At 34.8% G+C, this 15,701-nt stretch overlaps 1 protein-coding gene across 1 annotated transcript in view; it reads right to left on the bottom strand.

Annotated features, from left to right (window-relative positions):
• Positions 1-4,144: 4,144 nt before the first annotated feature.
• The window catches only part of msR (myosuppressin receptor), a 50,844-nt gene continuing 39,287 nt past the window's right edge, over positions 4,145-15,701 (bottom strand). The window contains exon 4 of the mRNA XM_028301043.1: positions 4,145-6,593. Coding sequence (XP_028156844.1) covers positions 6,433-6,593 — 161 coding nt within the window. The 3' untranslated portion in view covers positions 4,145-6,432. The remainder of the gene's footprint in view (positions 6,594-15,701) is intronic.

The raw sequence follows: 15,701 nt of genomic DNA, 5'->3' as shown, positions 1-15,701 counted from the left end.
AAAGAAGTTTTCAAATGCATAACTTGTAGTTCTCTCAGACGAACTCAGAAAACTTTTAATAACAACGTAACAAACAATCTTATGATTTATTTATATTTATAAAACCTATTTATACGTTGAATCTATTCCTACCTAATTTATTCAATTTCAGTTACCATTGTATATGTATAATGTACACTTAAATTACGTATAGGTATTTTAATTAATTCTAGCCTAACAGATTTCCTTTTCAACAATAACAAAGTACTTACTTAGTTCATAGAACATTTGTCTCGAAAGCTAAACTAATAATTTATTTATGTTATGACAAATAAACACTAGCATGTGTAACACAATTGTTAACAGGATCGGCTAAAATATTCAAATGTGTCAAGCTTTGCGACCGCTGACCGCTAACATGACTCTACATATACATATATTACAACACGAACAACACATTGGCCAGGCTCTAAATGAATATTGAATTGCTTTGTATGGTACATGTATTTCCCAATCTACACCGGATATATAAAATGACTAGTTAAATCTAAGCTGTAGCTTAAAAAGTAATGTCGTTATTTTAACCTTTAAAAAATATGTTATGTAATAATGTTTGTTAATTTATCTACTACACTGAAATATTGGTTTTGTTTAAATAATTAAATGTTAAAATCTTGTTTGTTATATCTATCACTTTCTGTTTTCAAATTCAAACAAATATACGAGTACTACAAACAAAAACAATAAGACTGAAGTCTAAGCAGAGCTCAACTCACTCCATCCATATTTATGAGGACGTCTCTTACACTATACACTTTTCTTAGTTTCTCGTCCATTGTAATGAAACGCGAGTTAAAAGAATGAATGGGCTATTGAACATTCAAAATCGATTGTTGGTGAAGGTTTCTTGACTCTCTTCAATTCGCCAAAATGTAACATCACTAATTAAAACCTTTCTGGATTAATGAATAATTTATGCTAGGTTTTAGAGATTAAGTAGTCTAATGGCTAATTAACCTTTACAAATGTACAAAGCTCAGTACAAATGTTACTTTATGAACAGTTGAGTTTCATCGGGTTAGATAAATGGAAAGACATTTTTAATCTTTTACTAAGTATTAAGATTACAAGCAGAATACTTAGTTACATAAAGCACTTAGACAAGTAACCAATTACTGAAAAGATGGGCCGAAATAAATTCCTAAGCTTACCTGAAAGTAATTGATGGTTTTTCATTAGAAGTACCTACAAATTGGAAATATTTCTCTGTTCGGTGAATCCCCGCCTAATCGTGATCGATTTTGAGCGAGAAAGCCGGATCCTCTGTATATTCATAAGATGCAAGAATAAAGCTGTTCCTGTACCCAAAACCCCAAACTTCACGCCATTCACGAATACATTGTTTACTAGCTAGACTGCTATTACTGGAATTACTTAATAAATATAGTAATAAGTAAAAAACAACAGCATTACTATCAAACAAAACATTGCGGCATCTTGCGTGATGATAATGAGTGTTAATTTCCAACAAAAAAGTATAGTCTAATGTAGTGTCGCCTGTCGACCTATGTATAATGTATGCGACTGGATCAAATACATCTGAATTAGGGAATATAAAACGGACCCAAACCTGATAAAATAAGAAGCAGAATGGATGTCTTCACACATGACTTGATTCACATTCATACTGTAAGAGTGGATAGATTGTAGAGTGGTGGTGGTTCGGTGGTTTAACTGAATAGAATGCTCATCGTTACACACTGATCGGCAGTGTTGTGAACATAATCCTTAGCGATAGATCCTTATAAAGACTGGCTACTATTGTATCTAAAAGAAGGTTCAATAACTTCTCATTTGATTTTTTATTTACTTAAAAGTGTCGTTATTTTATCTGGTGAGCTGTAAAATAAATATTAATAGAGCCAATTGAATCCAAATAACCGAACGTCACCTTCGCAATCAACCCAAAAATGGTCGCCCTTAGGACGAAATTAATCAAATCATCCCAACTAATATTATAAATGCGAAAGTAACTCTGTCTGTCTGTCTGTCTGTCTGTCTGTCTGTTACGCTTTCCCGCTTAAACCTCGCAACCGATTTTGATGAAATTTGGCATAGAGATAGTTTGAGTCCCGGGAAAGAACATAGGATAGTTTTTATCCCGGTTTTTTAAACAGGGACGCGCGCGATAAAGTTTTTCTGTGACAGACAAAATTCCACGCGGGCGAAGCCGCGGGCGGAAAGCTAGTTTTATATAAAGCGGAAAGGTTTGCTCGTGAAAATCAACAGTCGCACAATATGACGTTTATTCATTTGTAATTGAATAAACCTAAATATTGAGAATTAATAAAATTGAGCAACGTTTTTGGTCGTCTGCGTACGCTTTCGCCGTTAACGGGCCTTAATTTATATTTTACACGTAAAACATTAAACACCTTTAGTATGGGTTGGAAAATTTATTCCATTATTTCGGAGGAGATGAAATGGGTGACATTTATCTTAGTAATGTAATTATGAAGTAATTAGTATTTCCCTTAGGGCTCGTGAAACAATATTTTACATTTTATTGCCCTTACATAAATCATAATGTGCTCTAATGTTATTTACTTGTGTAGTATCGAGTCGTTTCCCAGATGGGGCACACAAAGTCTTAGCAAGGTTTTGTTTGGTTATAACAGCTCACACAAATTGTAATAAACCATTTACGACTGAGTTGTCAGTATTTTCAAATAATTCCACTTTGAATTTTAACAAAGGAGACGTGTATCAAATTGCAGCTATTTAATCAATTTCATAAATTTGATAATCCCTCATTAATCAGGCTGGAGTGATTTGTGCAATATTTAGTTACCTATTTGCGGTTTTAATCAGCACCCACCCGACGGGCGAATCAAAGTGTGGGTGGAGTTGCTAATCCCTCGGGATAATCTAATCATTTATACCTGGCGTGGGAGTTCTAAGTAAATTTAATTTTGTAAAGAATCGCGAAAGTTACCCTAACTTTCCTTTATCAAACCAATCATGGCGATTTTCATATTGAAAAATTTAAAAATTTCAATAAATCTACATATAAGTAGTACCTATTTCAGTTTTATTCCACCAATCTCAGAATACAAGTTTCACAAGGGATGCCTACATCTGCGGATATCGCTGAGCTGTGGTAGTTCATAATATAAATCATGATATTCCGTCCCAGACTTTGTACCTACCTACTACCTACTTGTGTCACACAACTACAAAAAGACTCAAGAAATAAAACGAGACATGTCATTCAACCCTTGTTTAAAATGTCTACTTGTTAACCGTGTTTGAAAACATTTAGATTTTAAAAGTGTTTACATGACCTACAACGGAATATTTATTATAACAGAGAAGCTCCATCTGTACAAATATTTTATAAACTCTTCGGGCGTTATTTGTTATGACTGCTACTGCAATAGTATGGGCAAATATTTTACTGTAGAGCAAGATGGTAGTAATGAGATAAATAAATACTTCGAGAAGGTTCGATTCGTAACAAACGTAAACACATTCCTTGACTCAGTGCAATCAACATCACGGTCACCACAGCAGTTCCAGTTTTAACATGAATTCGATTGGAATTTATTGATTAAATCATGACCTTTCGTCGGAGGAAGTGTTGAGCGGTCTCCCGTGAATTGTGGAAGAGAACAAAGCACTTTATTACTTACAACTTGCAGTCAAAGAATTATCAAGTGCTTGCACCTACTTTGAAACTGAACTGAAACTCGAAATTAAATAATTTATCAAAGGATGATGGGCACCAATGTATGGAAAGTGGTACCCGCTCCAATAGCCATAACCAATATATATTTCAAAAGGCCTTTAGATGTAGGAAAATGTCTGCTATGGGGCCAGTTCTAATTCACGTTTTGAAAGCAGTAATTCCACTAAGTATAATAAACGAAAATATAACACAATCATCCATGTATACGAGTATGTACTATGACTACAATCTATTAATATAACTAAAAGAAGCATTGAAAAGGAGAGGATTATACCTACGATGAACTACCCGTCTTGGTAAGACCTTTCAAATGACACTACAAACATAACTATTAAAGCCGGGTACCATTTTGTAAAAAAGTATTCAAGCACAACCAGATCTGAGGCTGTTGGCCATAGTAAAAGTTGTTCGTCTTGGTAAGACCTTTCAAACGACATTAGAGGCTTATCTATTGGAGCCGGGTACCATTTTGCCCATTGTCCTTTCTCGTTCCCAAAAAATCTTTATACTTACTATAATTACTCTTCAATTTAATCTCACAAAAGTCTTTTCAATCTTTTATGAAATGTATCTATGACTTCAGCTCTTAATTTAATAACGAATTAAGTATCTATATTATTTTCTCTTGAAATGATGGATCTACGATAACTCATATTTTTAATAAACCTATTTTAACAAACCTTTTACTAACGACAATAGTTATTACTACTGTGTAAAAACCTTCAAATCACGTCTTTGGGAATCCTTAGATGGTGATGAACTTACTGATGATTATTCTAGTGTGTTGCATGCTAATTACAATATAGATTAAGTCCTAAATTTTGGTATAACTTTGTGAAACTTCATCATGTACCTACTATAGAGCGTTTTGTTGGCTGAATCCCTCTCAAATCAATTCTCAGAACGAATTTGATGCAGGCCCGAAAGTAGCTGTAACTTTTCGATAAAGGTGCCTCGACATGTCTGCCCGAAAACCGAAGTTTACTAATTGAAATACTCGAATTCACCGCTTGCGTCCCCTTGAAAAGTTTAAGCCCAATCTCGAACTAGACCCGACTGTGCCTTACAAACGAGACTGATCGAAAGGGATCTGATAGTCTAACACTATGCAAAGTGAAACAGAACTTGTGTGAATTTACTTAGACTTAGTAGTCCGTTAAGTACGAGTGAACACTTAATAACGTGTGACGTAACATGCGTAGAGTCCAGTAGAGTCAGTCTACTTCATTAGATTCGTAAACTTTTTTTAAGTATTCGCTACATTCTGAATGTTAACAAAGATATCTAAGCACAATTCATATAGGTAAAAAGTGTTACCAATTGACTCGCTATTTTTTCCGCTACTTACTAATTACGAATAGCTGATTTAAGTTACCAAGTCAGCCATATCCAATCCAAAGAATTAGAAATACGATATTCTTTGGAGCAATCGCTGTCTTCATATTATGTGAAAATATCGCATAGGACATTGAACTTTCGAACAATACAAACAAATTGTCTGCAAAATTTAAATAATGCTTTATTTTTTCTAAAATCCTCTGATTTCAGCCGCTCTGTGTATCGTGATTGAGACTCATAACTCCATATTGATTTGCATATTCAAATCATGAATGCGAGTGCCAGTAGCTACAGTGTTCGTGATACCGACACGGACGAATAGAAAAGCGTTTTAAGCTAGTGTGCAAGCGGAATGAACACCGCTTTCAATAACCCAGAGCTCATTTGTTTCAGTATTCTCATGCAGATGAAGTAGATATATATCTATCTACCCTTCGATCACAATGAATATGAATCGCATTGAAGACTGTGAAATTCTTTAGTTTAGGATTTGAGAACAACATTGTTGCGGTACAATTTATTTTCTTTCATCCAGCGCAGCAAGATTTTAAGTTATATTCTGTTCTCACTTATAATTATTAATGAAGAGAGGCAATTGTTTCGCTTTGTTCACCTTAATTACCCTAAATTTCAACCAATTTCGCCCATTCAAGTACTTTTCATTAAAAGCACCCATTTTATAAATCTACCTAAGAAATTAAGTTGTACTAAATGTACCTACCTTATTTCGTAGAAACCAAAGCTGCCGCAGTTGTACTTAATTATTTTACTTTTAGTTTGAACGCAAAATAAACATAATTCAAGACAAACTTTCACAGTATTTCAGCTTCCGAGAATTATGAGTACTTTTACAATAAAGTGTTTACCCAAACCCAACTGGGTTATCAAAACGCAAAGTTCGAGTGCAAATTCGTAAAGTCTGTTAGCCGAGCATCCCGAAATTTATCTTGCCACGTGACTAAGCTTCCAAGCAGCCGCGAACCTCTCGCCAGCGGATATGATTCAAAAATATAGCTCAGAAGAGAAAACAGCTTTCCATATTCCCGTTTAATCTTATCTCATTACTGAAAGGATATTCCATCGATGTATGACATACATAATTATTATGATAAACGCTCTTGCCCGGTTTTCGGATACTATACAAGATAATCCTACTGTGACATCAAATATGTAACTGCTGTGGTTGTTTGGCTCATCAACGAATCACAGCAGTTAGTAAACAAATTATTCTAACACATTATCACTGTCCATGTCAGTTCTATCACAAACAATTATGAACACTAAGATTATGGCTACTGTCCAAATTCGATAGTCAAGCCACTTCACGCCTAGAGGTGAGCAACCGAAGTGGTCGCTAGTTGCGATCGCTACGCCTTCAGTGGTACGAGGGGGTCTCCGTTGGCCCTCGGCAAGGGGAGCACCTTCCTTGCCAGCCGCGTGAAGGTCTGCCGGAACTGCCTGCTCATGCTGCAGTACAGGACGAAGTTCACCGCCGAGCCCACTAGCGCCATCAGGTCCATCACCTCGCCTGCAACAAAATAATGTCATTAATCAAGGCACTAGAATAAGCCACTTGTGATGGAATCAAAGGAGGTTTTAGCTTGTGGGAAAAAGGTGATTAAAGGTGGCGCTGAAATATACGCGACGACGCTGAAAATTACTCTTATAGAGTTCGTTCAAGCTCAAGCTAGTATTTAAAAACTGGAACTATTTCTCAACCTGAAGACCTTCAGAACCTTATCCTGAGCCATTCAGTGAAAAAAATAGATTTCATTTGGAGTATCATCAGAACTAGTTGTGTCAGAGTAGCTTACAAAATAATAAAACTGTATGTTTCGAAAAGGGGACAATATCGCTCTAACAGTGCGACTTTCATTAACGCAGTAGCCTCCCTGAATTAATCAAATGGTGCCTTTGGATGCCGATATCCGCATAAGTCTAAGGACACTAACTGACAAATTGGCCTATACCGTCACTAATTCGATGCTTTCCGTCAGAGTTATCCCCGTGTGCCTGTTACTCAGTTAAGCTGGCCAGCAGACGAATGGATGGACGCTTCGATCAAAAGTAGTCCTACTGGATTGAGTACAGATTAACAAATCAACCACCTTTGAGACGGTCGAGCTTGTATTTATTTCTGCTCCATATACTACTTGCTACTACTCTGATTTAATAAACTATTGCTCTCACGATAATATTATGTCCATGCATGACGAATTCACTCTTTATTAAATTATCGCAACTAAAAAATAAAATATAGTTTGTTTTTAAACCAGCTATAGAAAACTCATCATATTATTATGATATCTGGATTTTAACAAGTTAAAACCTATGATATCTCTTATTACCAGCGACATAAGTACGACAGTCTTAGTGCAACTGTCACGGTTGATGAGCCATCGAGTGCACAATGCACGTTCTGAGAATGTGACAGCCAAGCGGCGTGTACCAGATGGGTATAATATGAGCGCCTGCATTCAATTGCTCGCAACGACCTGTGGCTATGTAACTGGGAACGTTTGTATCCAGTTTTTAATAAAAAACCTAAATACAAAGTCATGAATACTTCGACTAAGTATATTAAGTATTATAAAAACAAATATATCTACAATTTTGTTTGTTAATATAAGCATCTTTAAAAATATAAAGTGTTGAAAAAGTAGTATTTTAATATTCTCTTTGATACGTAAATCTTGTACAAACAAAAAGCAAAGAACTATTTTTATCGAGACACATCAAAATAATTATATTCGTTTGATGTCATCGCATTAGTCGACAGATGTGCTCAATTTTAATAAAAGTTTTGAAAACATCAAGTCAATTAAAATAGTAAACGAAAACAACAACAAAATGTAATTTCCATTCATTTCCCCGTTACGTCAACGCCTCGTTACGGACATCGTAGTACTCGTAGCTACAAAACGCGAAATCTGTTAATGGAAAACTAATTTCGCCGGGGAGTGCCACTCGGAACCTTGGCCCAGCCTTCGGCATCCACGGATGGACATAATACGTTTAGTTAATGAAGTTTCAGTTGTTAGTAGCTCTCTAAAAAGAGGATAATTTTATGTATGAACAACTAGCCTGTCCTGCATACTAATGACCATTCCGTGGAACCGTAAAACACTCGTTTCTTAACCAGGCTTGGTTTAGTTGGTTTTTATCTCAAATAAAAAGTTAATGACATCCTAATACCGTAATGGACGGTCGCGAGGCAAAGACCGATAAAAGGGATGATCGATAAATCCTGTGATCTCTTTCTTAAGGTAATAAAAATTAAGTGCAAGGCCAAGAGAATTAGATTACAATAGTTTCGTGTCAGACGTTTTTAGATAAAATTACTTAGCTTATCTGCTTAATTAATTAATTATTCTTTTCCGGAAATTTAAAGCTAAGTAATTTCATCTTTTTAATATCTTATTATGGACTAGCGGCCGCCCGCGACTTCGTACGCGTGGATCCCGTTTTACCCCCTTCATCTAAGTATCTTACGCGGTTTAGATTTTTTCATACAAATGTTTTTTCCCGCTAACTCCCGTTCCCGTGGGAATTTTGCAATATCCTGTTGTAACTAAGCTTTAAGTTTACTAAGGTACCTGCATGCCAAATTTCAAGCGTCTAACTTAAGCGGTTTAGATTTTTCATACAAAAGAAATTTCCCGCTAATTCCCGTTCCCGTGGGAATTCCTAAGTATACTATAACCTGCCCAGGAGTATGAAGAATAATTGTACCAAGTTTCGTTAAAATCCGTCGAGTAGTTCTTGTTTTTATAAGGAACATACAGACAGACAGACAAACAGACAGACAAAAATTTTACTGATTGCATTTTTGGCATCAGTATCGATCACAAATCACCCCCTGATAGTTATTTTGAAAATATATTTCATGTACAGAATTGACCTCTCTACAGATTTATTATTATTATAAGTATAGATTTTAGTCAATCTTTTAAACTGAGAGTCTCCTCTATCTTTTAAACTGAAACTCAGCAAGTTCTCCTTTCATAGTGAAAACAAAAGAACTACTTAACCCCTTTTTGTTTCCAGACGACACAAATGGCCTTTTAAAGCCTTATTAACGTTCGTTTTCACTATTGTAGTAGTTCTCCGTTTTATTCGTTTAATTTTACTGCTGAAACGTTTCAAAGCCGAAATCAAGGCAAGTATGTAACTTGAGTTTGCAAAACTTAATACTTGTTAACTTACGTAATACATCGTACTAAGGAAACACAGCTAAGTGCAACGTGTACAGTCTCTAATATCCTCAAACAAGATAAGACCTAACCAAACTTTTTAGACTTGGTCTGCTCCCAGCAAACAGTGGTGATCATTTACAGGGCGAGTTTCAAGGCAAGCTTTAAGCTCGTGCAAGTTAAACAAAGTTTCGGAGACTAAAGATGGATGGAGTCCGTGCTGGTGAACCAAATCTGATTTACAAAACTTAGCCACAACTTCGAGGATGTCCTCGTCCCCACATAAATAAAAATACATAAACAAAAATGTCATCCTCAGCAGATAACTGAAAATATTTCATTTTCACGTTTCAAATGCATGCATACCGCAGCACATATTAAAATTTGAATTGCAACAACTTCAGACAAATATGCCAGCTATTTTATTGAACCAAGATGAAAATTTAATTTCACACGTATGACAAATGCTATGAAATACGTAGAGCGCTTATTTTCAGTTCAAAAAAAATCTAATACTAATTAACCTATTGTTGGTTGGATGTTTTCATATTATTTCATTTTGATTTTACTATCAGTATTCCCCAAGTTGTTAATTTTATTAAACTGATATTTAACATAAATGTGACCTTGATTTATTTTTTGTATTATACAAGGACTAATGATACAAATAAAGCCTTTGGAAATGTTATTGCGCGAGTTTAGCTTTCAAAATGCGCAAGGCGCTTTCATTCAACATCGCTCACTAATACGGTCTGGCATTAAATGTTTTATATTTTTCACTAAATTTAGCAAAGTAAGCCTATTACTATACGTACTCAATGTAGATCGGCACAGACCTCACCCCAATTCAAGCCAACGTGGTTGATACTAAAAGCAAAGCTTTAAGGGACATTATTATTACGTTCTTATTATATTCTTTTTGTTATGTTGCTGTTATTCTACCGCTAAAAGGATCATGTAAGCAGGGATTATTTCGACATCTCATGAATATTAATGTCAAAAAATCTTACCCATTCAATCGGAAAATATTGTACAAAAGAGCAAGGTAGAAGAAAATTCTGCGGAATAATAATGTTTCTCTCGTTCTACAGATCGACATTAGCGATTCAACATAATTTCATCACGATCCTCAACATTATTGAGGAGAAGAAATGTGCGTCTACATTGTAACATAATAGTCTACGGCAGTAATGAAAAAACCTATTAGACATAAAGAATACAAGTACATAGCTATCCTTTATTCCGAAAACAAAAGCCGGCAATGCGAGTAGGTAAATTTTTATAAATTATAGAATCAAAATATCGAAAGCACTCACATGAGATACCTACCGTATATTTATACAACGTCTGCTTCTGTACATAACAATCTCTATCGAATAACAAATAAACTTGATAAGAAGTTTTTCATTAAATATAGGTATTTAGAAACATAAAGGCAAATCTACACATTTTATTTAAATATTATTATATGTAGTGTAGTAGCAGGTCTGTGAAAGCTGCTCGCATACCATCCAGTAAACCGTTTGCATGCATATTGCAACTACAGCAGCTCAACAGACACACTAACGAAATAGCTTAGATAGCATGTCATACTTAGAACCCTATGAACTGTTTTATTTCTAACAACACGATAATAAACCCAGGTACTAATCCAGATTGAATTCAGGATTTATAATCTGCGATAGTCGTCCAACACCATTCATAACATAAAAGACCTAATAAAAACATCGATTGGCTCTTGAAATGTATGAAGCTACCACGCCACAACGCTTTCCGATAATGTTATTGCTTCAAGTAGGTTATTTTTACCACTTGTGGCAGTAAAGGGCTAGAATCATCTTAGGATATACAATATAATTATATTTTTAACATTGACAAACATTTAAGAGAGCTTAATAATAAGTCTGAAACTGGAATAATCATAGTTGATAGGTTTTTACAGCCAGACCTACACATAGAATGAGGATCACCATAGAATGTATGATTTGATCTCTTGAAATATATTTTACTAGGTCCCCCACTCAGTTTTACTTATTCCCCACATTAATTTCTTCTTATGAAAATCATTTTTTTACATGAAGTATTTCCACATATTAAAACTGACATCTGTTTCCAATATAATAATGTAGATACTGTACGAGTATATCGTTGAAAATTTAACGAGCCTACCTACCTAATTCTGAAGCAAAATTGTCTTCCTACACTTATTTTTGTTCCCAGAAACCGATGACATGTGAGCTAATAATAATAGCCTATTAAGAATCGTATTTTCCGAATAGATTTGACTTTAATTGAATAAATCTTACATTACCATGGCAAAATGATATTAACTTCTAACATCATTAGACATGGTACTCATTTACGCTGTAATCACAGAATGTACGCTTTGGAATATTTTGATAAGGAATTATTAACGTACGCGAACGCTGTGCATAACTCGGTTTCCTTATACGTGATGCTTGTGTAGGCCGACTCTTCTTAATTGCCACGTAATCGCATTACGATTCCGTTATACGCTAAATGATGCGAGCACAGGGTTTTCTCACTCAAACCCGGATCCGGTTGAAACGTTGACGCTTGTTCGGGCAAATTGAACCGTGTCCGGCTGGCCCAGTTTTTGCTTGGCGTTTGTCTCTCAGCTAGCGCGTTAGAAATTGACGGACAGATCTGTGCCGGTCGTCGTGAACTTTAGTGGAGAGCATCATTTTCTAGTGAGAGTGTTTGGAAATTCAATACAATTCACTCTTTCTTCATTCTTAGTTCTATAGTTCCTTGAAGTGGTCGGTTAACAAAACCCAATAAATACTTTTTAAATCTCATTACAATAAAAAATATCAGTAAACAATCTTGCTGTTATTGTTACAGAAAATTTAATAACACTGTTGCCAGATTGTCTGGTAATTCCAGATTCCATTATGTTATAGCAAAATAAATTTATAAAAAAATAGACTTTGCAACCCTACTGTGCAAGCCACCAAATCCTAACACGTACCGTGTGCCACTCCGGCTTAATCCGATCCATTTGTCACATAACCAATTAAGGTTTAGGTAAAATTTTTCAAATTCGTGAAGTAGAAAATTAAACTTGTCTGTGGAATAATACCAAATTAAACGCTACCTTTGTACGGTCATCGGTCACGCTTTTGACACTTTCATCTTAAATGAAAATCATGAGTTTACTTAGAGATAGGAATAAGTTTTCCTTAGCCCTTGCTATTAGCAAGTGCGATATTGACATATGGATTAGAATTGAAACGTTTGGAATATTTGAAGTGACAAGTTTCAGGATAGTGATGATAGTCCTACTGGTATGAATTCCGATGGCTGTTACACGCGTTTCGGTTAATGAACAATTTTATCCTTAATAATACCTATTCATATAATATTACATTCGATAAACTTTGCCTAGTTCCCTAAATAAAAGTTCTTCGATAGATAATAATTGGCGTTATATTGAAAGGCTTTATTGATAGTCTTCAATAATCTTGTAAAAAGCCCGACTTGTGTTACGAGTAGGTACCTACTTATAACAACTTATATTAGCTAATTAATTAGTTCAATGAGTTAACTAATTAATTAATAGATTTATTGATTGCTACAGATCTTAATATGGTTTTTATTAAAGATAACGTATTTTATTATAATAAAAACATAAGTAAATAGTACTTCTGGCAAGTCTATACTTTACAATTGCGTCGATTAGGTACCTTTTTGTTTGTATTAATAAAAGGTACGTATCAAATTACGAAGGCAGCACCATTTGTCATAATACAATAAGGCGTGTCGCAGGGTTACACCTTGGCCCACGGCGGCATGATATGACGTTTTTATTGGCCCCTTATCATTACGAAACACGTTGAATCAATATCAGTCTGTTGAAAATTGGAATCAATTGCCTACATTATTTGTTGAATTATAAAAGAAGCTAACCTCGTCTTTGGGTATTAATCAGTCTTCGAGATATACATAGGTACCTACTTGCCAAGTAAGAAGAATTTATATCCTGAACATTATAATAGGCATAAAAATACGTAAATATTTATATAATCGTAAACTTTTAGATCTCGTCACTTTACAAAAACTTATTCATGGTGGTTTGAATTGTCCCAACCTACTTCAACAAATTAACCTGACTGTTCCATATCACATCCCTTGACTAGTAACTTCAACTTACCTCATTGTAAGACTAACCTGGGGAAGTATGCTCCCCTACATCGGTGTATGCAAACATACAACGATTTAAAAGATAGCGATATCGACATCTTTCATGATTGCGTGCACTCATTTAAGAAGAAATGTTTAGATAAGTGGAATGTAATTTAACTATTAATCAAATTTAAACATAATGTTTAGTATTGTACTTTCGGTCGTCAAGTTTTTATTTTGTATGTAAGCTGTATTTACCTATAAAGACACATCTTTTGGTCTTGTCATCATTGCATGCATTACTTGTTTATGTAAAGTTGTGTTGTTGGTAGATCTTTGTCAATAAATAAATAATAAATAATAAAATAAATAAGTCCATACAAATCTAGCAAGAAGGTTTTAATTTTTTTACAGATCATTACAGGTTTTACTTTACTCCAGCTGGTGGGTGTGGGGCACTGAGCAGTGCTCCCAGTGCTATATCGGAACCTACTATAAATCTATTTTAGCTTCTCAGAACTTATAGGTATAAAATATCGTCTCTACTTATCTTTTTCACTCAAAGTGCAGTATCAGCATAAGAAACTGATTAAGCTAATTGTGATATTTTATATAAAAACCATTTCGTAAAATCTACCTCCTGAAGATCATCACTATTCACAACTTGAAAGAAAGGTGCTGACATGCGTAACTTATAAATAGGATTACGCACAGTAAATAAGTAACGTCTTTTTGAGATTCATGGAGGTTATAAAGCATGCTCGATGTGTTTTAATGCTTCATTATTTAAATTAGTGACAAATCTCTTGTTCTGTGTTCTAAATTGTTGTAAAATGATAAAAACATTGCAACGCTAAACTCGAGCGTGCTTCGAGTGTCAAGGGATTTGTCGTGTGGACAAACAACGTGCTTTGGACAATAGCGTCTCGTACTTATACCTAAGTGTAGACTATCTTTATTAAATCCATCATAACACCCCGTCGTTTTTTCGTCGGGGGTTAAAAACAGATTGAACTCAAAAATTGTAACTATCTGCAATTTCAAAATAATTGCCTGTTCTTAAAAGTTTTCCGTAAGAAATAATAGGTAGCTAACCTCCGGATTTCAAGATTAAATTCTGAAATTTCTTTGTTTCAGTCAAAGGACGTCCACTGCTGGACAAAGGCTGCTCCACCGAGCACTTCCACGAAAACGGTGCTCAAAAGTTTTTGCACTGAAGGAAAACTCCAACTGGTAAGTTACTTATTTTATTAACCATTTAAAGTTCCGTAAGCATTCCAAGAATATTTCAAGACAAACCGACATTCACTCAAGCGAAGCCGCGGTTATAGATTGTTCTTTCAGAAGCATTAATTATTTCGCTTCCTCCGTACCTGAGGGTATCTCCAACACGCTAAAAGAACTTACTTACTTTGTTACTCTTCTCCAACAAGTGAGGAAAGTTACAGATATGATGTTACTTTCAGCGAGTTCCAACACTACCAACTAAGTTGCTGCTGTATACGAAACAAGTTACCTAACTGAGTTTCAATAACTAACTTATTAGTGGTGGTATCACGTTTTATTTCTTTAGTTAATTTATCTATTATCTTAAATTACCTGTTCTTGAAATACATTATGTATTCAGTTAGCGCACTTCATGAAATATCGCCAAGACGTGATACCGTCACACCTTACAATTTATTAAACTGTATAAAAGATAAATAGGTAAGTAATTAATCAGAATTGACCATTTGTCACAAAGTATGCCTGTATTAAATAATCGTGATATGTTGAATACCTATCTCCTTTTCAAGTGTGATTGCAAAATAAAATGTACCGCTATCACAATCGGGCGTTTTATGAGGTAATATAAGAAAATATGTGGCTCGACGCCAAGTGTTGGGCCGGCGACATCTGCCGGAGGTCAGCGCTGGAAGGACGCTGCTCAACTTCAGCCAGACTAGACGGAGAAGCTATTACTTACGTCCCACATCTGGTTCCGAACTGCTTTAACTTTAAAATGGAGCGAACGAATTTGTCCCAAAATTGAACAAATATGTAGAGCTCTCCGAAGAGTTTTACTTATTTTTTAGTTAAAGGTCATCATTTATCCCTCAAATATTTTCTTATTTCTCTCCTTCACTTTAGTATTTCGATTAATTAAGATAACCTTATAAACAGAAACGCAATATTAATTTAATTAATAAACGAAAATCTTATAATTAAAATGTGTAATCTATGCCGACATAATATTATAAGTAATAGATAGTAAAAGCAAAATGACGACTACGCTCTATCTTTACCATTAATTAATT

This window comes from Ostrinia furnacalis, unplaced genomic scaffold, assembly GCF_004193835.3.
Source record: "Ostrinia furnacalis isolate ACB-3 unplaced genomic scaffold, ASM419383v2 OfSCF0074, whole genome shotgun sequence".
Lineage (NCBI taxonomy): Eukaryota > Metazoa > Arthropoda > Insecta > Lepidoptera > Crambidae > Ostrinia > Ostrinia furnacalis.
This window is presented reverse-complemented; position numbering and strand designations above follow the sequence as displayed.